General features: G+C 32.7%; 1 protein-coding gene across 1 annotated transcript in view; it reads left to right on the top strand.

The window, feature by feature from the left end:
- Positions 1-3874: 3874 nt before the first annotated feature.
- The window catches only part of LOC108686466 (neurotrimin), an 87974-nt gene continuing 67511 nt past the window's right edge, over positions 3875-24337 (top strand). Inside the window, exons 1-2 of the mRNA XM_018191797.1 lie at positions 3875-3887; positions 4243-4337. Of these exons, the coding sequence (XP_018047286.1) occupies positions 3875-3887; positions 4243-4337 (108 nt within the window). The remainder of the gene's footprint in view (positions 3888-4242; positions 4338-24337) is intronic.

Below are 24337 nucleotides of genomic sequence, written 5' to 3'. Positions count from 1 at the left end.
GTTGCCTCGAATTCTTTTCGCCGCGGAGAACCATCACGATCCTTCGCTTCTCGTGTATTCTTCCGTTTGACCTCGCTCCGAGCGATCCACTCGGAAGCGACGAAAATTGAAGGAGTATGGTCGTCGAGGTGAGAAATACCACGTTGCGGAGGTGTTTTAACGCGGTTCACTGGCTTTCAGCTATGCGGGCTTTTCACGAGCAACAGCGACAGACAAGGTTGCGGTTTACTTACACTTATAGAATGTTATTAATATAATGTGCTAATATCACATTATTAAGAGATTAATTACAAGGACATTAATATCATTTTGCTCGTATAACGAACTTTTACCCTTTATCATTTATATCTTTGTCTCTGGTTTTTAATTATACGTAGTTTTTATGTTCATATATCATTTCTATATTACCCACGTATCGAAAATTTCTTTCGCAATAATATATTACGGTTATACTATTTTTCCGAATTGTGCCGATTGTTAAGATAAATGAGATCATAAATGAAAACTTATTTCGAATCGTAAATGTCACGGGGTGACTGGAATTTTTTTTATTTTTAATTGTAGCTGGTTCTCGTGTTCGAAATCCGGACGTTGATGTTTTGACGTTCGTCCCATAAAGTGCATTAGTGACGATGTGCATCGGCGAACGCTCGTGATATTTTTTATCGCCCTCCGCCCTCCGTGTCCGAACTCTCGCGTGTTCATCGTTCCTTGCTTGCTTTTTTCGAAATGGTCGACTATTGGATTACTTACATACGCTTCGTCGGCTATAACTTAAAATGCCATGCCGGGCGACAATATGCGGGAAGCAGAGGGTATGAAGGGTCGCGAAAAGTGCAGTGCCCACGTTACTTTAGAATCGTCGATGTCGAAGGCGCATTTTTGTCTTCAGCCCCGAAGTTAATCGGACAGTACCGTAGATAATGTTTCTGGTAAAATTTACAGCGGGGCGGTAGCATTTAACTTCAGGTCGTTGAACGTTATCGTTGAGATTTGCGATGCAAATACGATGAAGGTAGTAAATACAGTGTGCGATTTTATAATGCAAACCCAAAGAACAGATCGCGAATTAAATATGATAAAACAAAAGCAATTAACTTTTTATATTTCAATGAATCGAATTACTGCAAATCCTGAAATGTGTGTGAAACAATTAAATATTGAACATTTCTTGTTGTTAAAATAATGCACTTTACGAATAAGTATAATATTATGAACAAAATAACATAAAAATAACAAAATTAAAAATGTAAATTCTAAATTAATTGAACAAAATATGTGTTAATTTAACATAAATTTATCATAAATATTAATTTTATAAAAAATATGCTTCTATATATATTTGCTTACAAATTGTGTTAATGTTACTTTCTTTATGTTAGTTTATTTTATATTATTATATTATTATTATAATATTTATATTACTTTCCAACATGTTCATCTTGTGTTAAATTAACACAATAATTTAGGTAAACACTTGAAACACTTTTAAACACGTGAAATATGTTAAAATTGTTAAATTTTTTAATTATGAAGTTGAGAGCTTCTTGATTAAACAACGAGTTATTACCGGAGTATGAGAAGACAATATTCCGTTCATACTCGGAAGCTGATCCGTCATAAGCATACTCGTTCCATCATGGTCTTTTCTCCCACAATTCACATAGATCGAGAGGTTCAATTCGAATGAAAGTCGAGGTTCGCGCTCTTTATGTGCACATTCTCGCGAATAAAGAGTATGACGGTGAGAGTCGTATGTCATTCAGAAGTCGTTCCGCTATGTCATGCTTCTTGTTTGCTAGAAAAAAAGAATCCGTTCGCCCTCTCTTCATAGTTCTCGCCGGAACACTTCGGACCCGAGACGACCATTCTGCGGGTAAGTCCGATCCATCAATGCCCGCCGAAGCGAAGGCCCTGATATCGGCCAAATTTCCCGCGAGGGCCACACCACGGCCAGCAGACCGCCGACGGATGGGAAGCTCTCCGCTGGAATTATGGTTCCCTTATGCTCCCATTACAGAGCCATCTACGATTATGTTCGCGCCGGTTTCAGCCCCGCCCGCTCTCCTGATCGCTTCACTGCCCTCGCAAACAATCTCCATGGGGCATTTTTGGCTCTTGATGGATGTTGACCTTTTAATGGCTCTCTCTCATAGCTCGGAGAGGCCACGTTTGCCGTTCGCTAGAACATGCTATGTACGTTGACTCGGGCGAGATTTGATGGACAATATCGTAATGCAGTCACCAGAATAATTTCGTATTGACGATACTGGCGATCAGGGATATCCTTGGCCAGTGATCGATGCTGACGTTTGCATGTTATCGCCAATGGAGGAACAGATGACGCTTTTGTGACAGCGCAGGAGCTTGTATTTTATTTACAATTCTGTTACCGGAAGAGCGATTATATCAGCATACATACACATACCAGGATATGCACACTTTACCAGATTTATTTTAATCGAATACATTTGTGCTGATCGCTCTTTTTGCGCCGTATACCTTTCCCGTTAACGTGTACATTTCACGTTTTGTAAAGATACACTAGCGCAGAGAAATTTAATTTAATTTTTTTCCCGCGATTACACACGTGTACATTCAAGTTAACCAATTTATTTCGCTTCAATAACGATGATATAATAAAACTTATTGATCCGAATAAAAATCAATTTATACTTTATACAATTTACCATCAAATTCAATTTCGTGCGTTATCGCGCTGCAAAAATTCTTATTGATATAACGTGGTCCGGATTACAAGAGTCATAATTGAAATTTGTGTAGGTCATTGTTATAAATTTTACACGCAGATTGTGTTCTAGATAACCGCGTTCTATATGCTTACATTACGAATGACCAATAACACTTGGTCAATGTCCTTATGTTTGATAGAAGGCCGACCTAACGGCCGAGCTAACGTTACCAAATTACCAAATTGCCTATGACTAACTTGCATCTCGAGCTACGCCCAGACTCCGTTCATTGTCCCGTTTTTGCAAACATAACATCCATCTTTCTTATCTCACATTTTACGCGCAACACTCATATTATGAAACGCAATATCCGCTTCTTATTGGTATCGTAGATACGAACCAATCGTATTGCGCGTCACATTGAATGCATCCAATAATATTGCATTAAATTGCTGGGATAAATCTGCAACGGGCAATCCAAACGTGCATTTATCTTTCACGCTGTGCTAGTGTGCCATTTTTCTCTCCGGCGCTCTTTGCCGCCCTATATCATATTTTATATCACTAGATATAATTTCTCCGTGTGTCTCCCATATGATATTAGCGTCTTCATGCTTCATATTTAAAGATACAATATTTTGCAACAAATTATGTATAATATCTTTTTGACTATCTTTTTCAATATAGATCTTTATACACATTTTATGATCCATAATTTTTGATACTGTAATTTTAGAAAGAAAATATTTCAATTAAAATATACGATTTTTAACGTAGATTTCGATTATATTGCTTTTTTTATATGGGATCATTTCAAAATTCAAAATTGCTCATCTGCCACCTTTTGAGAAGGACTTCCCTTGCAACACATTTAAAAAACTCGTATATTATAAAAAAATTATCGTATATTTATATAGTGCCTAAGATATATTAATTTGCAACACTTTATTTAGATTATCCATTATATCTATACTTATCAATAAATGTTGAAAAATGAAATGAGACTAAATGTGACACATAGTGTTACTTAATTAAAAATAAATGTTTTCCGAATATAATAGGTACTTAAGAAACATTTAGTAAGTATTTCTCTTACTCGAAGAAGATAACAAAATTATTTTTTTTAATATAATCTATGTAAATATGACGACAATAGATACATGTATTTAATTCTGGTCTTAATGATCAAGTCAAGTAATTTATTTAATTTAGCTCTCTTTTGCTCTCGAACAATAAATAAATAGATTTTCATCAAAATCAATTTTAATCATTTTAAAAAGAAAATTTAAGTAAATCTAAATAAAAATCGCGAAAGAATAAATTAACATAAATTGATAGAATAAATTTGATTTATTTTCACTTATATCTTACATTTATTTTAAATTGGAATTGAATAAATTAAAACAGAATTGCCTTCGTCAAGTTTTACATATAGATTAAAAATGTATAGCTAGAACACACACAATATTTAGAATTCTTTCATTACGACACGACAATAAACAAATTATATATACTTTTCTAAATTAATGCATTTCATCTTTCCTTTCAGATCCTAAATTCAAGGAACCAATAGCCAATGTAACCGCGCCGGTGGGAAGAGAAGCTATTCTTTCCTGCGTAGTTCAAGATCTCGCCGGATATAAGGTAATTCAAATTTTTATAGATGCGTATAAGCATTCTTTTATCGATCCTTTCAATTTCAGAAGTACGATACATCATTATTGTATCAATTAAATCTGCCTTTGTATTTAGTAAATTCCAAAAACTTTTTTTTCTTTTCCATATGTTTTAATTAATATTAAGTAATACGGGTACATATTTAAAGCTTTCTTTATAATAAATTTAGACTTACTCTCATGCAATCATTAACATAAAAAAAATCAATCATATCTTGATATGATTGTAGTTTTTTTTTCTTATAAATGAATCAATATGTTCTCGTCATGAAGATCTCAATAAATTAATTTAAGAAATTGAGATATTGCCAATAATTAAAAATTAAAAATTCTAATACTTTTTTTATTATGGTATTATTGTTTAATATCTTAAACTGTTAATCAAATATAATCCGTTTATCATATAATCGTTTATCGATAAATTTTCATACCTCAAGCTGCGCTTTGTAGGATCATAAAATGTGTTTTTACAGCATACTTATAAGAATAATTCATGAATATAGTTACAAACTGGCTACGAAATTCTACACGGCCATTTCAGTACTGCGAATGCTCTTCCCTCTCTCCTTATGATAAGAAGTATCCAAATGATACTAAATTACTTTAAGTGACGCGGCAGTTTTATAATATTAATGCGAAAATATATTATCGAATAGTGATTGAACAAAACTTCAAGATGATGGAAATATGCCGTTGAAAAAATTGATAATATATTTTCTTTTATCAGTTTTATATATTGTTTGCAATATTTCCGTTTGCAATGTTCCGCCAGGTCAAGTTATTAATAAAATAAAGAATTATAAATTTTTTTACATTTGATTATATATGTATAATGCATCCAAAGTTAAAATAATTCAATATTGGCTATACATTCGATGCTATTAATTTTACATAACGCGTGCGCGTTGGTAGATTTTACATTACGCATAAAAGAAATGATATGTATTATAAAATTAAAATTATTCGTAGAAATATTCTCGAACAAAAGAGAATCCGAAACGCTATACAATAGGTTGAGTTGTTTAACCCATTGACCTCGTTAGCAAACCACGAAAAAAATTAAATGAATTTCTATCTCTCTCTGAAGCTCTTTACATACTGCCGCACTTTAGATGGTCTGAAGAATTCTCCCACCCAGGAGAAGCAATTAGTTAATTAATTAGTAAAATTACATGGAGAGGTATAAAAATGAATACTCATCGGGTACAAGCTGGAACGATCTTATTCAGTCTTTACTCGCAATTCCGGTTCAGCTGGCGTCAGCTAAAATGAGTATAGCGACAATGTTATGTAGGTAATGGCTTTCACGAAGTACTAATTAGGGAATGAAAACCGCGTGAAGTAAGAACAGCGTCTCAAAGAGGAATTTGATAAAGTTTCCTTCTCGAGAATCGATTGTTCATCTTTTCTCAATTAATATTTAATAAACCTATAAATACTCGAATCGTTAATAATAATAAATTATTCTAATCTTTACTACATTGAATAAATTCTAATGCAAAAGTTTTATATTACAATGACAACTATCTACTTTTGCTTCGTAATCGTTGACTGATTTTGCGTTAATATAAAATCTGTTTGTCAAATAAGCATTAAAGTAATCATGCAGATTTAACATATTCTCAACGAATGTGCACCAGCATAAACTTCTCACAAATTTGCTGTAACTGTCACACAAAGTTGGTACATAAATTCTCATTAGAATAAAAGGTTATATTTTTATCCGTTTTCTGGTTGGTATGTTCACGAAGTTAGGGTATAAATAAGCTTTGTGTATAGAGAAATTTCTCCGAGCATATATTTGTTTGGCATTCGAGACAGTAGGAAAACGTGGCCAATAAGAAAATCGCGAAGAAAAAGGCGCCATTGCAGTGTAAACAAAAAGGCATCTCAAACAATAGGGCATTAGCTTTGTGAACTGTAATGAAAATGCTGACTACTTTGTTCACATTAAATACTACTTGTGTTATGCGCTGCACAATGAATTCTAATTGCTAAAAAATGTTGACGAAGGAATGCTTTTGACAAAGTCCTGTTAAAAGCACTCGGCACATTAGGTTATTCTTTATTATTATTATTATTATTATTATATTTTCACTGCATTTTTCATTTGTAAAAAGATTTATATAAATATATATGTATAATTTATTTATATCTTATATATGTACATATGTAAAACATAAATAAATTATACGTACGAAATTTATTTATATTTTGTACATTAAGGCGTAAATATAAAATAAATATATTCAAAATTTATGAATATGACAATTTAATTACACAATTTAAAGAGCTTGTTAAGATATAGCATGTAAGCTACAGATATGAAAACCGCAAGCTTGATATTCAAAATCCAAACTTTCTCTCTCTCGCTATATGTTTAATTTTATAGTAAATATTATAGCGTATTATAACTTGCGTGACAACGTCCGTGGTATCATTATAATCATTTGTGGTGTTGTCCTGAGCACACACACACACACACACACACACACACACACACACACACACACACACACACACACACACACACACACACACAAAATTATCAATATTTAATATCCCTCGCATTAAAGGCATGATAATTGTTACGTACAGATAAATATTGAGTTCACTGTTTGATAATATCTGGCATTTAACGCAATGTATTTAATCTAATTGTAGATTATTGTTGCACACGAGAATTCTGTCATTACACGTAAAACATTTTTGTTAAATAGCATCGTTTGCAAATATTCTATTCTTCTGATCAATTAGAAATATTATTATCAATTGTTTCATGTATGATGCTCCTGAATTACATTGAACGTATGTACCTATCTGTCGTTCGCACTGTAGCTTCCGTATCGTTTGAATTACATGCCATCATCGAGAATTAATTGAGGATCGCTTAATTAAGGGATGATGCAGGTTATTTGTGCCTCTAATTGTAGATTATATCATAAAACAGCTCAGTGTAATAATTCTTACAATTAATCGACAAGTAGTACTACATAGATAAGAACTTTTCTAATGATCAATCGTTACTTCGAATATACGTATATCTTTAATTTGGAATTGGAACATATAAATCCTAGTCATGGAATATTTTCCTAACTTTTTTAAGTAGCATAACGATTTGAAATAATTTTATGCTTTACGATCTTATTTTTTATCATTATTTTGTTTTATTCATTTAAGTTAATTATCGTATTACATTTATGTTAGTAAGTTCAATGTTGCAATTTTTTAATATGTAGTTGAAAATTTTAAAACTTTAAAAAACTAGTAGCAAAAAATTTTTTTGGGATCCCAAGGACCCGTATAGTTCTTTTCCGTCACAAAAAATATGTATTCTTGCTACGGATTAAATAAGTTAGGGTGCTTCGCTTCGTACAGTGATCGCAGAAACATGGTTACTACGATATAGAATTTTACAAAGAATAGCAGCATCTGCAAGATCGAGGGAAGATTTATACGCGATGAACGGAACTGGAATCGCGGAAAGGATCGACAAGAGGAAAGGTATTGAAAACTATTCATCCAGCGCCAGCTCGCCCGACATGAAATTCAAATCGATGCATTTATAGAGACCACGCGGACCCCGTCCACGACCCGACATTGCTTACGTGGTGGAACGATGTGATGTTGGCCATAAGGGTGAGTCCGATGGGGTAGGACAGGGCGGAATAATCGTGCCGTTTATAAGCCGGCAGTGCGTCGCTCGGTGTTCCGGCTATGCATTAAGATGACGGATAACAGCCACAGCTATGCCGGGAGGCTTGAATCGTCACGATGCGGAGATAACGACGCCTCTCCAGGCTCGTCGCTCCCAGATTCCCGCATGTAATATGCGCCGTAGACATAACCCTTTTACTTCTTCAGATGATGCGATATCTTCACCGAGCGCCGAGCTTTCCATCATCAGGCGTACCGAATTTCAAATGTTTCCTGTTATTGATCTCGAATGAACAGATATCTCGAATCACTGCTTTAGAGCCACTGATAAATGATAAAAATATTAAACAGGCAATGACGATTTCGATCGTGTAGCCGAACGCGTTGTGATCTGTTCTCGTAATAAAGAAATGAATTCTGTTTTTAGCGAAAGAACCAAATTATTTATTTAATCTATTTTGTCTCCTGGAATCTATTTCGCTGAACATCCGAACATTTAATTCATAGAAACTCGCATTATTATTGTCTTGCTTTTGAAACAATTATATCTTTTCGGTCGACCCATACATTCGACAGGTAACGCGACAGAACTGGGGCATTCAGTATAGCAACGCTATAATATAATGAATAGGTGTTCATGAAAGCAGGACTAAGTTATGGCCTCAGGATATAATAATGGGTTGACCGGGTGATTGAGCATAGTCTTTGCGAGATTACAGTTGCGACCGAGAACTATCAGCTTCGCTTGAATTTTAATTGCAAAATTTTGGCCGGTGCATTCGGCTCCTTGACTTGAATAATCGTGACTCGTTAATGCCGACTGGACTTAAAGTCGTATAGCCGATTACTGTTTGGTTCCTATGATCCTTCTCTCTCAATCGCCATCTGTAATTCAATTCTAATTATGAGCCGAAGCGTCATACAATTGTTCGAAAACGTGGCAGGCGGATTCATGTCGCGCGGCACAGGATAATTTTATTAAAATAATTAGATAATAATTAATTAATTACGCTTGTCATAGCTAAGTATGACAATGTAACGTAGTTTATTAATAATAACAGTGCATTTACTATCAGTGAATTTAATGATGCGCTTCGCTGTATCGAATTGAAACTTAGAATAATGCGAAATGAATCGAGATGTACATCTGAGTATAAAATATGATATTTTTCATTTCTCATTGATCGTTTTATTCTTTAACGACAGACAATGAGTACTTTATTATAATATAACGTTCAGTAATCAATATTCAGCGATCGATTCTTCGCCGACATGTTCCATCTTCTTCGAATAAAACGATGTACAGCTCTAATTGGCGCTTAGGATCGCGATCGTTGTATTTCTTCGCCGTATTTCCCGCCGACTCATTTCACCGACGATTTATATTCCGACGACGGGGAAGCGAATTTACACGTCGCTGAGAGAAGTTGCATCTGGCAGTCGCGGATCAATCTGAATTCGCAAACACCGCCGTCTCCGCGTTTCGCCTCGTCTGCCTGCAGGCCGCCCCCGACTCATCGGCTTTCGGGCCATAGGGCTGGATTAATCATGGTCCTCTGTAAGCACTGATGCATCCGCTAATCCGAGACTCTCTCACTCGATTCAACCATTTCTCCGGAACGATCTACCGTGCTATTATATAATGGTGACTGGATTCGCCGGATTAAATCCACAAACTATTAACTCTGTAACTGTCCGAATGTACCAGTGTACTTGGCTGAGCCCGATTCTATTTGTTTCCAGCTGTCCAATCGCAATCGGAAATCGACGAAAAACAGTGGTAAACAAAGGCACTTATCTTCACGTACTTTTACCGTGAAAAATATGATGTGATATTAAACGTGTCGTGTATAATCTCTCTTCGTTTGTAATTATATTTTTATTCTCTTCGTCTATAATTTGGACTTCTTTTTGTCAAATTTGATTTGCTCTTTTAAACTTCCAATAAATGTGAAAAAAAAATCAAGGTTACTTTTCAACATTTATAGTTTATTACAGTATAGTTTATTAAATAGTTTTTTTTTAACTCAAATATTAAAATATTTATTTAATAAAAATTGAAATTTAAGTAAAAAATGAGGAAGAAATTGGAGAATAAAATTTCGCTTGTGTTAAAAAAGATCAAAATGGAGGATTAATATTTTATAAGTTTTATCCGTATTACAGTTGTTACATAAAAAGTTATGAAATATTCCGTGGACATCTATTTTTACTGTTCTATCTGACAATCTAGTTTTATAAAGATAAAGAAAATCAACGTTTGATGCATGAAAAATTGCATTAATTTGTAAAATGTACTAACTACATTGCTTAAATGGATAGCTGATGAAGTTAAAAGTTTTATGAGACGAACCCCTTCGGACCCTTGGCTGTTCTCAACCGTGACAGGGCACAAGCTCGTAACTCTTGGCAACCTTGTAAACGTATAATCGATCTCGCTAATTAGAAAGCAAACGCGATTAATGGAGGGGAACATACAATTTTTCACTCTGTCTCGGAAATAATGTTATCGACGTCGTAGTCTGAATTTTATAGCGGACGAATTTTATAATGAAAAATGTACATAAAAGAATAAACGATTTTAACCTTATTTCGTCGATATTAACTCTTTATTACGTGGGATGTTCCCGCCTTATAAATTTGCTAAATGTAATGAACGTAGTTCATTACGTTTATATATTATTCAATTAAAGCAAATTGTTTCACAATTTAAAAAAATTGCATTTATATTTAATATTATTATTAATCTTTATTATATTATTTATTTTTATCGAATATTATCAGTCTTTTATTTAATTGTAAATCAAAGATAAATAATGAAAATTAAGGTACAATATCAAAAAACATTCCATGGATATAATTACGTTTATAAAAAAAAAGGCCACGCGAGTATAATATAAGATTAAAGTATAAGATGCAAGTACGTGAATTTGAATTGTCCATTATGAATGTTTGATGATTGAAGACGGGCAGAGCGCGTGTACTATTTATGGCTATTTCGTTCGCGAAATCGAGAGATTTTGCGACTGCCGCTCGCAGTCGATATTAGACCGATATTCATGAAGTAAATATGCATTTAGATAGAGAATTAACGTGGCAGTTAGCCTTGCCTTTAGTCTATGGCATGTTGTATAATGAGTGTAAAAGGGCACAAAGGAATAACGTCGCTGGAATCTAGAGCATCCTCTGAAGATTCATAAGATTCGCATTCGCGAAATATTTCATGAGGGTAAATTCAATGACAATGATAAAGGAACATTTGCAGAATTATTTCGCTATTTGACAGACCCGGCATTGTAATGTAATTTAACCGGAGGAAGAGGAGAACGAACGAGACGAGTAAAGAAAATGTAAATTGCAGTGCTCGTGAGATCGATATGCATTTGGAACGCAGATTACTGAAACGATCAGGCTTCAATGATCATTCTTCGCGGTGCATAACCGCTACGTAAAGACAGATGATAATTAGTTAATTGAAGAATCGTGTCTGCAATTTTCGAAGACTGCAAACGTGATATCAATAGACGATGTCAATGTCACGGAATTAAAGAATCGACGTGAAGTGATCGCGCTGAACTATTTATAAATTTATTTACATCCATTTTTAGATTTCTATCAATGTAACTCAACTGCAATCTTAATCTTAATTTACTCTATTTTATTTTTCTATAATGCTTACAACTAGAAAATAACTACAAAAAAGTTACACTGAGATTAATTCGTAACAAGAACACACATTTTTTTGTTGCTTTAAAGAAACATGAATCCTTGGAACGTATAAAATTTTGTGTACGTGTTATTAGTTTTTTCTTTAAAAATTTTTTAAATTTAATTATATATTCTAATGTATAAGATTTTGAAACCCATATAAATAAAATATTATTTTGGTTTCAAATTATTAATAAAATTTATTGCTAATCTAATTAAATACAAGTGTGTGTTGAAAAGTTTTTTCTTAAAAATAAACTGTTTCTAAATTATTTCCAAAATCCATATGTCCCTGTTACAAATTAAAGTTAATGTACATTGGTGGAAATGGACATTATTTCCGATCCCTCGGTTTGTTCCACGTTAGAAATGAATATCGGAGTTGAGTGCGATCTCCCGTAATATATACGCATCACGTTTGTACTGCGCGCGCGCAATTAATCAGTCAGTAGAATTAACTAAATTTGAATATCATCAGACGAATATGGTTTAATGCAAATTGTGGGATACTCAAAATTGAAGCAACGTTCATCGCGTCCTTAACAGGTATGCGTTATATACACGTGTATAACGATGATCATTACGCACATTTTTCCCAAAGACCCTTTCACGTACATAAAATGCCTTCGCCTTTGCTTGCATTTCGATTAATTAAGCTCTTTTAGCAAAAACGTAAACGTATCTAATCTCTGCCGTGGCTAATGGTTGCTACAGGCGCGGCACAATTTGCTGCATAATTGCTACAGAGATTTGGAACACAGGGAATCCAATGTTGTTTGCCCCGTTCCCGCATTGTTGTGGTCTTCTTTCGGATACCCGCGGGACAAATATCCATTTAGATCGTGCATTAACAGGACGATTAGGTTTAATCCTCTTGACCTTTTGCGTATTAACTAAGAGCTAAAGGTTGGCCGAAAAGTTAAGTCGACGCGATGTTTTGCCTAATAGGAAATATTATTAATTTACGGTACGTCCCATTTAAATAATTGCGAATAATAATTGTACTCGTGACATTTACATCCATTAAATTGCGTCGTCGAGTTAAAATTGCACTCCGAGAGAAAAATGCAAAGGCGTATCATAACGGCAATATTAATTAAAGTTCGTAAAGGTGTCTCTTTTCTACCTGCCGAGAGGAAAAAAGTGAGGAGCTTCCGACCTAAGTTAAAAATATGCCACAAGCTTTGCAGGGCAAGGGAAAAGAAAGTATCTCGTTGCTCTCGTCACGCATGCATTTAGATCGCGCGTTAGCGGCGCAATTAAGTTTGAACTTTATCCCTTTGCGCGTAAGCGGAACAAAGAGAGTTTTGATAATAAGGGGAACTAATATCGAACTGCCAACGTATAGACAAGCAGTCTGCCAGAATTGCACACGTATGACATTTAGTACTGACATTTCGAAAAGGGACATTACCTAATGCTACAACACTCGTCGACTACTTTGGAGACCTTAATTACCTTAATATCTCCATTATGCCAGATTACTATATTTCGCGTTAAATCCTTGCGCCAATTAGACATGGTTTCGTCGACTGTTAGTTTATTCTTTAGAACTATCAGTTTCCATATGTGTCATCATTCGGTTTTCTTTCGAGAATTTTATTGCGAGACTTAGATGCGTCAATAGACATTTTTAAAGTGACGTAATATTAATCATGAGAATGAAGCTAAACTCGACGCAAGCAGTTCGTGTTTTCGATAATTGATAATTCTACTGTTTAAATAAAATTTATGAACTTTTAACGGAAATAAAACTGTACACGAAAATAAGAAGCACGTAATAATAGTAATAATAATAATAATAATAATAATAACAATAACAACAACAACAACAACAACAACAACTTTATTAAGTTAACAACAATGAGTGACGTATCTACAATAATTTAATTGAGAATACCAGTTACATACAACAGACGAGACTAAAGAGCTAATTTAATTCTTTATCTGAACAATAGAGAAATTTAAATAAACAATTACCAACGTAATACAGAATACTAGAGAAAGGCGCATTATTTATATATATTAAATAGATTGAATAATTATATTGTCAATTATTTATTTAAATTTATGTCTCTATTATATATATTTACATAAAAGGCAATAAATCTTCAGCTGTAGTCTCGATTGCAATCAATATAGTCAATTTTATTATTGTATACATACATCACTCTCTAATTGTTGTTAACTGCTGCACTTAATAAAATTATTATCATTATTATAATTGTAGTTATTGTTATTGTATGCTCTTTATTTTCTTTTTTCTATAATTTTTCTATAATTTTATACAGAGTGATGATCGAGTTGGCGTGAAATTCATATGAGTTGTCAAATATGCAGATATAGTTACATATAAACAAAACAAATATAATAACAAAATGAAGCAAAATAATATATATAATATTTTGTTCAATTACATATAAAAAAAAGTTACATAGGTATACATCAAGTTACATATAAATCATATATGCATAAGTATAAACATTTGATTATACAATAATACGGCAGTACAATCGTTTCAATCGAAGAAAGAAAGATGAGATAGAGAGCATATAAAGGATAGAAGAGTATTAAAACGTTTTTTCTCAGTGTATAAGAAGACATGTTGAAATGTTGCTGTGCGATAAATAGGACAAAAAAGTTGAGTAATAGTATCTATTATATTATAAAAATAAATTTGAGTTAGAATTTAAACTAAAATGTATTAATTTTCATTAATTGGAGATGCACAGAAGTATTATATTATAGTATTAGATTGTAATCAATTATAATTAATGCATAGAAATATTGGAGGAACGTAATAAATCATGCAACAGATATGAATTATGAAACGCTGATAGATTAATTAGCTAGAAAGAAGGAGTAAAGTGATCATAATATTGTGCAAAACGTTCATATCACATGTGTTTCATAAATTGAAAAATTGTATTTACAAATCACGTATTAATTCGGCGTGCTTGTTTGATCCTTAACGAAGTCACCGCCGAGATTGAAATAACTTTGTATTGCGTTATATAGAAGAGCCGTATCTGGAGAAGATTTTACTCGGAGTAAAAGTGAGGAGGAGGGTTACGGGGGAGCACTTCAACATCCAAAGAGGGGAAGGACCACAGTGGCTTGACGGTGTGGTTAGTGTTTCGCTAACTTTATTTCAATGCAGCCGCAGCCCCGGGAACGATGCGGAACGTCTGCTAACGGTGATGAAATCCCGATCTCCCAAAGTGCATCGTCATAGAATGCATTTCCGTCGTTCGGGCCGATTATCCGCACTCGCGGTAAGACCCGGTGGAAAAAATGAAGAAAAAAGAAAATGTCATCCTCATAACGGCGGGATGGGAAAGTGGCGTATTGGAATTCAATTCCGCGCGGAATTATATATTGAACCGCGAATCGTAACCGCGGCAACTGTTTGCACGCGGGCTTAGTTAATATTCCGCGAGAGAGCAAGAAGCCCGAATTTCGGAATTACCGCGGCTTCATTTCGTTTGAACGCGGCATTGCGGATTCGTGCGCGTACATATGTATGTACGTACAGTATCTCGCGACATTCGCGTGAAGACGCGAATTTACGACAGATCGTTGCCAGACGATTGCTGTAGCTCGGAACTTTTTGTTCTGTGCGATCTGAAAATTTCCATTAAGCCCACTCTTATCACACGAGATAGAAAAATTTTTGAAACTTGTTTCATTAACATCTATTTTACATTACAGTATTGCATGCAAGTACCCAGAAATTTTTACTGACGCTGGCGCAAAAAACTGAAAAAAATTGCCAAAGAAAGGTTTGCAATTCGGTGCTCTCTGTAACAACAGTAACAGTAAAATAACATTTATCCGGCGATTCTCTAGCAGCTTTCTGATAATGCTACTCAACAAATAAACAATTTTTTTAATAAACTAAATTAAGATAATTCTTAATTGTTTTCATTCACTGAATACAAAAATATCAATAAAAACTTTGTACCATATTTTTATTATTGAAATATTTATCAGAACGTTCATTTTTAATTGAAATATCTTTGTTTTCCTTCAATTATTTTTATATTGCGAGATGAATTTGAAGTTTCCTTTTCAATTATATAAGAACAGATAAGATAGAGAACGGGATTAGTTGTGACATTTTTTTACTTAAATTATTATAAAGCTTCACATAATTATGATAGAATAACAAAGTTGCTTTAAAACGTTCATCTGGATTAATAATTAAATTTTTATAAGTTCTTAATATATTTTATAACTAAGAAAAAAATGTTGCCTATAAAGAGGCAGACGATTATCTTCATAGCTCAACTTACCCTTCGGGTATTTAATAATACATAACTTTAATAAATAAGATTGTACATTATTTATAAAAAGTAAAAGGATCATAATGTGTATTAATCAAATCTTTATAATTTGTAATACATTCCCTTTAAATGTTTTAATTAATAAAATTAAAAAATTTTTTAAACATTACTTTTTAAAACAAAAATTAAAAAATATATATATCTTTAATTATTTGTAGAATAAAAAATATCAATAAAGATTTTATTTAAGCTTCTGAGTTTATAATGTTTTAGTTATGGGATACTAGCCGAACAAATCCCATACCAGTGTTAATTGAAAAATCATAAATGAGACTTACGTGCAACTTACATGTTAAAGTTAAAAAGTACACTAATAATTTATATAAAAAGAAAAACACATCTGGTTTTTATTAACTGTTTCAGTTACCATGTAGAACAAAAAGAATATATTCACTTAATTTTATTTTTGATGCACGAAAATGGAAAAGCGCACGTTGTTTAGTTGTTAACAGCTGGACACAGATTATTATATTCAGCGCAGTAATCTCCATCTTTGTCTTGCTATCTTATGCAAGTACAGATGTGTGTCTATATGTATTTTAGTTACTTAGATATTTGCATTTCCCAACTTGGCCCTTAGTTCAGTCAGCCCCGTTCTACTCTACATAATAATTAACATGTACAATATATGTGAGGAACTCAACTTTTATTCTGATTTCCTTGGCAACCGAAATATATAGACTATAAGTTTTCTTCAAAGTTTTAGTAAGCGATCTACTTTGTAATTTCATAATGAAACTACTACACACATAATGAAATTTATTCGGTGCATTTATATAAGATTTGAGAAAAGAACTTGCCATATTTTCAGATTTAAAAAACCAAACTAACAGTAACATTATCTTAAAAAATTCTAACTAACAGTAACAATATATTATTAAATGTGAAATTTTAACATGTTAAAATTTCACATTTAATAATATAAATATAATATGATACATATGTACATGTAACAATTATATTGTTGAGTATGAAATTATAACATTAATGTTATGTTACTGTTAGTGTTTATTGAAAAGTCTGTTTTACTATATAAAAATATCTTTTTATATTAATAAGCATCTTTTACAAAAATTAATTGTTATATGTTGATGAAATTTAAAAACTATGACTAATTTATTAGATCGAGGTAATACTTTTCGCAATTTATTTGTAGTTTTTAAATTTTATTAATAAATATGACAACTAATATCTACTCTAAAAGATACTTTTAATAATAAAAAATATTATTAAATTGCTTATACAATTTAATAAAATATTATTATTGTGATTTTATTCATGAATGCGTTTTATGTCCGGAAAACATTTCGGCAAGCGATATGCAGAATCAGAATATATATAAATTTACACAAGAAATATAATATGTATTTAAGTACTGAGATCTGCTTCGACTGAATATAAGTTTAAAATTTGATTTATTCATATCAGTTTGACAATCGTTTTATTGTTCTAATTGTAATTAATAATTAAATTGACAGTTTTGTAGTAATAACTTTAAATTACTTATCACAAAACTATCAGTTTAATGATTAATCATCAGTTAGAAAATAATTTTTATATTATTATTAAGTTAAGTCTAATTACAAATTAACTAGAAAGTGAAAAATCGGATCATAGAAACATAAAGGATGTAACAAAAATTTGTTTGTAATTCTCGTTCAAGAATTTATGAAAACGTATACAACCGATTAAATCAAAGATAACGACTGGCAATGTTGGCACTGATTTAAGACGCGCCAATCATGGAATGTTTTGCCGGTCACGCTGGCTCGACTGCCGCGAGTGTAAAAATATACGATCTAAGATGGACTTCTCAGTAAAGTCATAAAACTCATACACATGATTTTCCAAACTGTCGTTGTTGTTGTTGTTATGACCATCGCGTATTCCCTAGTACGACTCTCTGAAAATTAATCTTACGAGTCTAGTTTAGTCTCGACTTTCTCGTCTGATCCCGACGATTGCCGATGACCGTAAGATTGCGATCTCGAGTTCGTTCGAATGAAGTTCGTCGAAATCTTTACTTACGTCCCAGTCCGAGTGGATCTATCAAAAACTTCGGGGTCCGTCGTTTGAGGAATGGCGAGCGAACAGACCGCGATTTTGGAGGAAGCAACTTGGAGGAAGCCGGAAATTGAGAAGTAGAAATTGAGCCGAATGCTTCCTAAGACACGCGGATGTCGGAAAAGTCGGGAAAGCCATCGCGCAAAACAAGTTCATTCCGGATACAGTGATGGTACGACCTGTGTATGAACATTCAAAGGGTTTCTCCGGGAATGTGGTTGTACTAGATATACCCGACATTATTAGCGCTGTTAGATGAGATAGGCGGTACATCCAGAAAAAAAGGTTGCTTCAATTTAAAGAAATTTTCTTTGCTATATGGTTAAAGAAAAAATTTCTTTGATTTGTGAAAAAATTTCTTTAATTTAAACATTATTTTTTTTAAGTCAAATAAAATTTATTTGATTTAAAGAAATTATGTTCAAATCTATGAAATGACATTCAAATCATGATTTCTTGGATTTGAACATAATTTCTTTAAATCAAATAAATTTTATTTGACTTAAAAAGAATAATGTTTAAATCAAAGAATTTTTTTCACAAATCAAAGAAATTTTTTCTTTAACCATATAGCAAAGAACATTTTTTTAAATCGAAGCAATCTTTTCTCTGAGTATATTTCATTTCGTTAAAAGAGAGAATGTAATCTATCTAAAAACTATTTTATACAAAAGTTACAATGACAGGATAGAGCACTAATTAGAAAAAAAATTGCACTGATAAAATTAATTTTTTTTTTGTTTTGAAAGAGAATTTAATTTTAAAATAGAATTGTCACTCTCTTTAAAAGTGACAACCCTAAAAATGTAATTTTCGAGTTATTGTCATGAATAAATTAACGGTTCTGTAACGATATTGCGGATTTTCAGAACATGTCAGAAAAAATGAGATCAGCGAATTTGATCCAATACTTTATTTTATCCATTTTTTATTTGAATTCAGATAATACAAAATCACAGATTTAGGAATGAGATATTTATGTAATATTCTATTCGCACTATGTTAGTATAAATAAAAAATCTTTCTTTAATTCTTTCCACAACACCCCGCAGAATGATTCCAAAATTTACAAATTTACAAAAAAAAAAATAACCCTAAATTTCAGCTCTATCGGACATCGGGAACTCTTGTCTAAGAAAACTTGTTTAATATTCGGTGAATAACAAATATAAAATGACATTTGAGTGGAAATCTAAACACAGCTTTGGTAGAGAATCTTACTCTGTTGAATAAAAAACGTGAAATGATAATAATAGCGTAAAATAGATTCGAATTTTGAAATAATGAGTAACTTCGAGATTTTAATGATTTATATGAAATTTAAAACAGTCATAGATACGGAATTTTCCATATTAAATCGAATTAACGGAGAATAGAAAGAACTTATCTCGAAAGATTTCGATGAATATATATCCTAATCTATCACTCTTGTTCCTAATTTATCAATTTATAAATTTAAAGTTACATTAAATGTGAAACTACTTCTGAACAATAGGATTAAGTAAACATTACTCTATCAATCATAAAAAATGCACTAATTACAAACTTTTATAACTAGACTGATCACTTCGCCGCTGTGTTTGTTACTAAGTCAACACCCCTTAAGGCTACTATTAATTTCTACATCCATCATTCACATGATACATATTAAATGTGCAGTATGTTATAGTAGTTATGATATATACTTAGAAGTCTGTGAAATTAATTCAACTTTATAAAAAGTTGTCAAAATCATAACAATTAAAAAAAGGAAATTTAAAAAAAGTCATCAAACTCAAGAGGGATAGTTTTTCAGAGTCAAAATTGACAAAAATTATATTTAATCATATTAAAAATATATTCTTCTTGCTCATATTATTTAATTATTTAACTAGTTTATAATTTTCTGTCAAATTGAAAAATAGTTTCCTCCTTCCTTTGAGAAATTTAATTTTTTTGAATTGTGTTACTTTTAAAGTAAGGAAGTGTTGTTTAGGATAAAGGTCCGAAAATGTTAGCAAGCGTAGGATGCTACCTCGCGTCATCATCATTTCATCCGGAAAAGTTGCGTGAGGAAAGCATGGAGTGCGTGACACATAGTCGCCGACGCGGGCCGGGTTCTCGGGGTCTCCGTAAATTACAGAAACTCGCGCGATGGTCTCGCGGCCGTAAATACTTGGTTATCATACTCGGCGGAAGCACAACGGGACATTATACCTGCATTCACGTTCATCGTGGTCAGAGATGGCGGCGCCACACTGGACAGGGCGCGCTCAACGTTTCCATTCATCGGTGTGGATATCAAATGCAATAGTTCATGGCGATGCTTCCGACTAGGTGGTCGACCAGTCCTCAACCTCTACCTCCTCTCCTAATCCAACCATCCAGCGTTTCACACCGGTCTCTGGCAGATTTACAGGCGCTCTGCTTGATATCTGCATCCGAGAGTCGCCCCTACTAGACACACGTGTTCCGAATCTCCTCTCTTCCCCCCCCCCCTCTCTCTCTCTCTTTCTCCCTTCCACTCCTCATCGTACTTTCCATCACCTCGCTGACTTTGAAGCAGCGTCATCTGAGATAATTAACTGAGTAATCGACGTGGTCGAATGTGGGATTAAAGGTCGACGGACGGCTGAGAGACGGTTCGCTAATGAACCTCCGTGATCCTTTCGTTCTCGAGTATCTTTCAGATTAACGAGATGTATCAGCCATTAGCATGCTCTCGTCCTTTTCTACTTCCGTGAATATATTTTATCATTTATTTATTTTAATATAATTGACATTTTTCTAAATGTAAAAACTGATAATAACTTTAAAAAATTTTGAAAATGAAATTACTAAAGCCCTTGACTGAGAAAATTATTAATTTTTAAAAATGCTTATTAGCATCATTAAATTGCTTGTTAATTTATGATATTGCTATCTCAATTTCAATTTAAGATTACATTTCAATATCAAAAATTAAATCGGTGTATATTTTATAGAAACTGGATATGCATATAAATTTATATCAAAATATTATTAAACATTAAGATTTAGCTGAGATTGAATAGAGCATTTTCTTACTGATTGTTACTTGTTTATTCATACCAATGAGCTCTATGATATATTACTATGAGCTATCGAGAAGTAGGAAATGTCCCAATTCCTAGATAATGACATTCTCATTTCTGATGCATTAGATTGTTTTTTGTCAAGGATTAATTTTTTTGAATGGTCAGAAAGATAATTATTTATTTGTCTTCCGTTCCTTCGTTACCTCAGTTTTCTATAGTTTAAGATAGAGAAAGTTTAGTGTACATATTTTGTAGAGCTCACTGATTCATTATCGTCTAATGTCATTTATTGTTGTTTAAATTATTAAAGTCTTTGAAAATTATTGTCATGTATTGTTGTTTAAATTATTAAAGTCTGTTTAAATTAATAGAGGAAGTCTTTTAATCGTATTCATACTCCATTCTTAAGCTTGTATTGCCAAAAATTAAAAATATACGTTGAAATAAAAACTTTACACAAATTACAAGAGACATAGTACCATCAAATATAGGAGTTCAAATTAGGAATGCTTTGCGAGAAAGAATTACGATGACTCATAAACTCTTCTAATATTGGTGCCTTACTTATATGATCGTAATTGGATCTGATATTTTATAATAAAATTTCATGAATAGCTGTATTATTATCGATTATCGTTTGTTAAGAATAGTCGAAATGCTGGTGATATATTTGTAACGTCAAAGCGTACACAAAAGAAATCTTTCCAAAAATCGCAAATTTAATCAAATCATCATAGGTATGTCTATTTACCTCATGTATTTCGTAGCTGACGTAACTAATATATCTTAAAAAATACCTACATTGTAGAAAAAGTATCTCTTATTAGTGTAATTCGAAACGTCATTTTTATTTAGAATTTAGTATCTCGATTTTAAAGATACTTTGTGATACAGATTTAAGAATATATGCAATGAACATTGAGAATTGCGAAAAAGATTGCGATAAAGATTAAAATTCAACCAATCAGAAAGGATTAAAAATTAAAATTATCTGATTGGATGAATTAGCAATCCTAAATCTCCGATGTGTTGTATGATACGCCGAGCCCCACGTTTGCAATATTTGCCCAATAATATTAGAATACATAATTGTAAATTATGGTATATGAATAACAAACATGTGATTATTCAAATTAATAGAACCTCGCTATACGTATTCCTTTTGTTTCTTCTCCGTCTCATTTAATGAGGAGAAAAAAGGCATTTTTTATTTACGTATAAATTTTTAACGCTCTTTCAACAACGTTTACATCGAAGGAATGTGAAACATATAATTTTTATCACGGATGAAAGTTCTTCTCCTTTTTACACTTCCTAAGTGATAAAGTATCACTCGCCCTCTAGATGACATCCTAGGCTTCGGCCGTGTATCAGCCACGTGGAGTGATAAATAAAATATCATGCTCTAGTGTCCTATAAAAGGTTGATATTTGAGCGCTGCTATGATATAACATCTCCGGTACGACATTTATTCATGCTTGAAGCAAAGAAAAGGCAGATTAAAATTCGTTAAAATTGCCCAAGCAAGTCCATAAACAAATTCACGATCCGCTAGTGAACTTCCTAGCCAATCATTATCACACGTATATGCAACTAATTTGATCCTTTGAAGACGAGAGCTTTTTAACAAAGGAAAAGACTTGTTTTCCAAGGGTTTACTGAATTTTATTCTGGTCTCAAAATTTTTTAATTTAAATTTAAAAAAGTAATGTCATCTCATACTTTATCCGAGAGATATCCTTTGGATGTTTAGAGGATATAAGGATATCCTTGAGAAGTTTATGCTATATAAAATGAAACTCAATTTAATAGTATCTTCTATTGAAGAAAAATCTATAAATATCACAAAGTTCATAATCAGAGTTTGAAAATCAATTTGAGTATCAACATTAACTGTTTGCATAGCATCAGTGTCCTTCAAATAACACAAACTTAATGTTATTCCACAGTTAAAAATTCTCTAAAATCAAATCAATTTGTAGCAATTAAAACATTTTGAAAAATTCTACCTGTCATATATTAAATCCATTATTAAAAATTTTTTTTATTTTTGACCTCGAATATTTAAATAAAACATTATCAAATTATCCTGCAGACCAAGTTTCATAAAAATCGAGCGAGCAGTTTACAAAATAAAAAGAGAAGCCGATATACCCAAACGGGTCCACAAAGAAAAATCTGATTTCACGGTTGAAAAGTCCGGATGAGGGCTATTCACGCGACATAGCAAGGGAGAGGTGGTTGCATTTTGTCGATTTGCGTGCTTGTGTAACTTCTTGCGCACCTTTTGCGAACTCTATGCACGTTACGCTCGCGGCCGGACAGTCGGCGTTTATTCCTGCCATAACATTCCTCGTAGTAACATTCGCTGGAGTCCCCGTAATGTCCGTTGCATCCTCTATCTTCAAAGGCACGGGATAATGGAATTGCTATTTCAGTGCGCAAACATTTATTTCCGTGGATACCCGTTCACGTTATAATTTCTGGGATGACATGCATGCGATGTTTGGTGCCCCGGAGGCGAGCTCGCGCATTTTGTCGGCTGAGGGAGATGATTACTTTAAAGAACGCCGGAAGCAACTTTCCGCTTTTTTTTTCTTTCCTAATTCTTCCCCGTCATTCGCGAGAACTCACCCCACAAAGAAAGCGCGCCGATCGCGTAATCGAATGTTACACTCGGGAAGAGCGTGCAGCGCGAAACAGTGGCGTGGCGGAAAAATGTTAAGAATGCTTCGTCGATTTATTTAATGTCAATAATGTCTGCCTCGATTCTCCGCATAGTGTAATGTAAAGGGCGCGCAGCGATGCAACAACGTTACACAGACTTATCTTAATTAACTAGTCGATTGTTGTACATGTTGTGTATAACACATTGATACTCGAAGTATACGTCGCAAAAACGATGATAATAAAAAAAGCGTTTAATAAGTATTGATACACTTTCTGTATTGATCTGTAAGATATATGTTTCAATATCTGAATATATCCAGAGATTGAAAAATAAATAATATATGTTTGTAATTATTATATATATGTTTGTAATTAGATATTTCAATAACAGTATAAAAAATAGCAAATCAAAAAGAAAAAATTAAATATTTTGTATTAAAATTAGTAATAAAAAAATCATATAAATTTAATTACAAATTATTATAAAG

The sequence above is a fragment of the Atta colombica genome, unplaced genomic scaffold (genome assembly GCF_001594045.1).
Source record: "Atta colombica isolate Treedump-2 unplaced genomic scaffold, Acol1.0 scaffold183, whole genome shotgun sequence".
Classification (NCBI taxonomy): Eukaryota; Metazoa; Arthropoda; class Insecta; order Hymenoptera; family Formicidae; genus Atta; species Atta colombica.
This window is presented reverse-complemented; position numbering and strand designations above follow the sequence as displayed.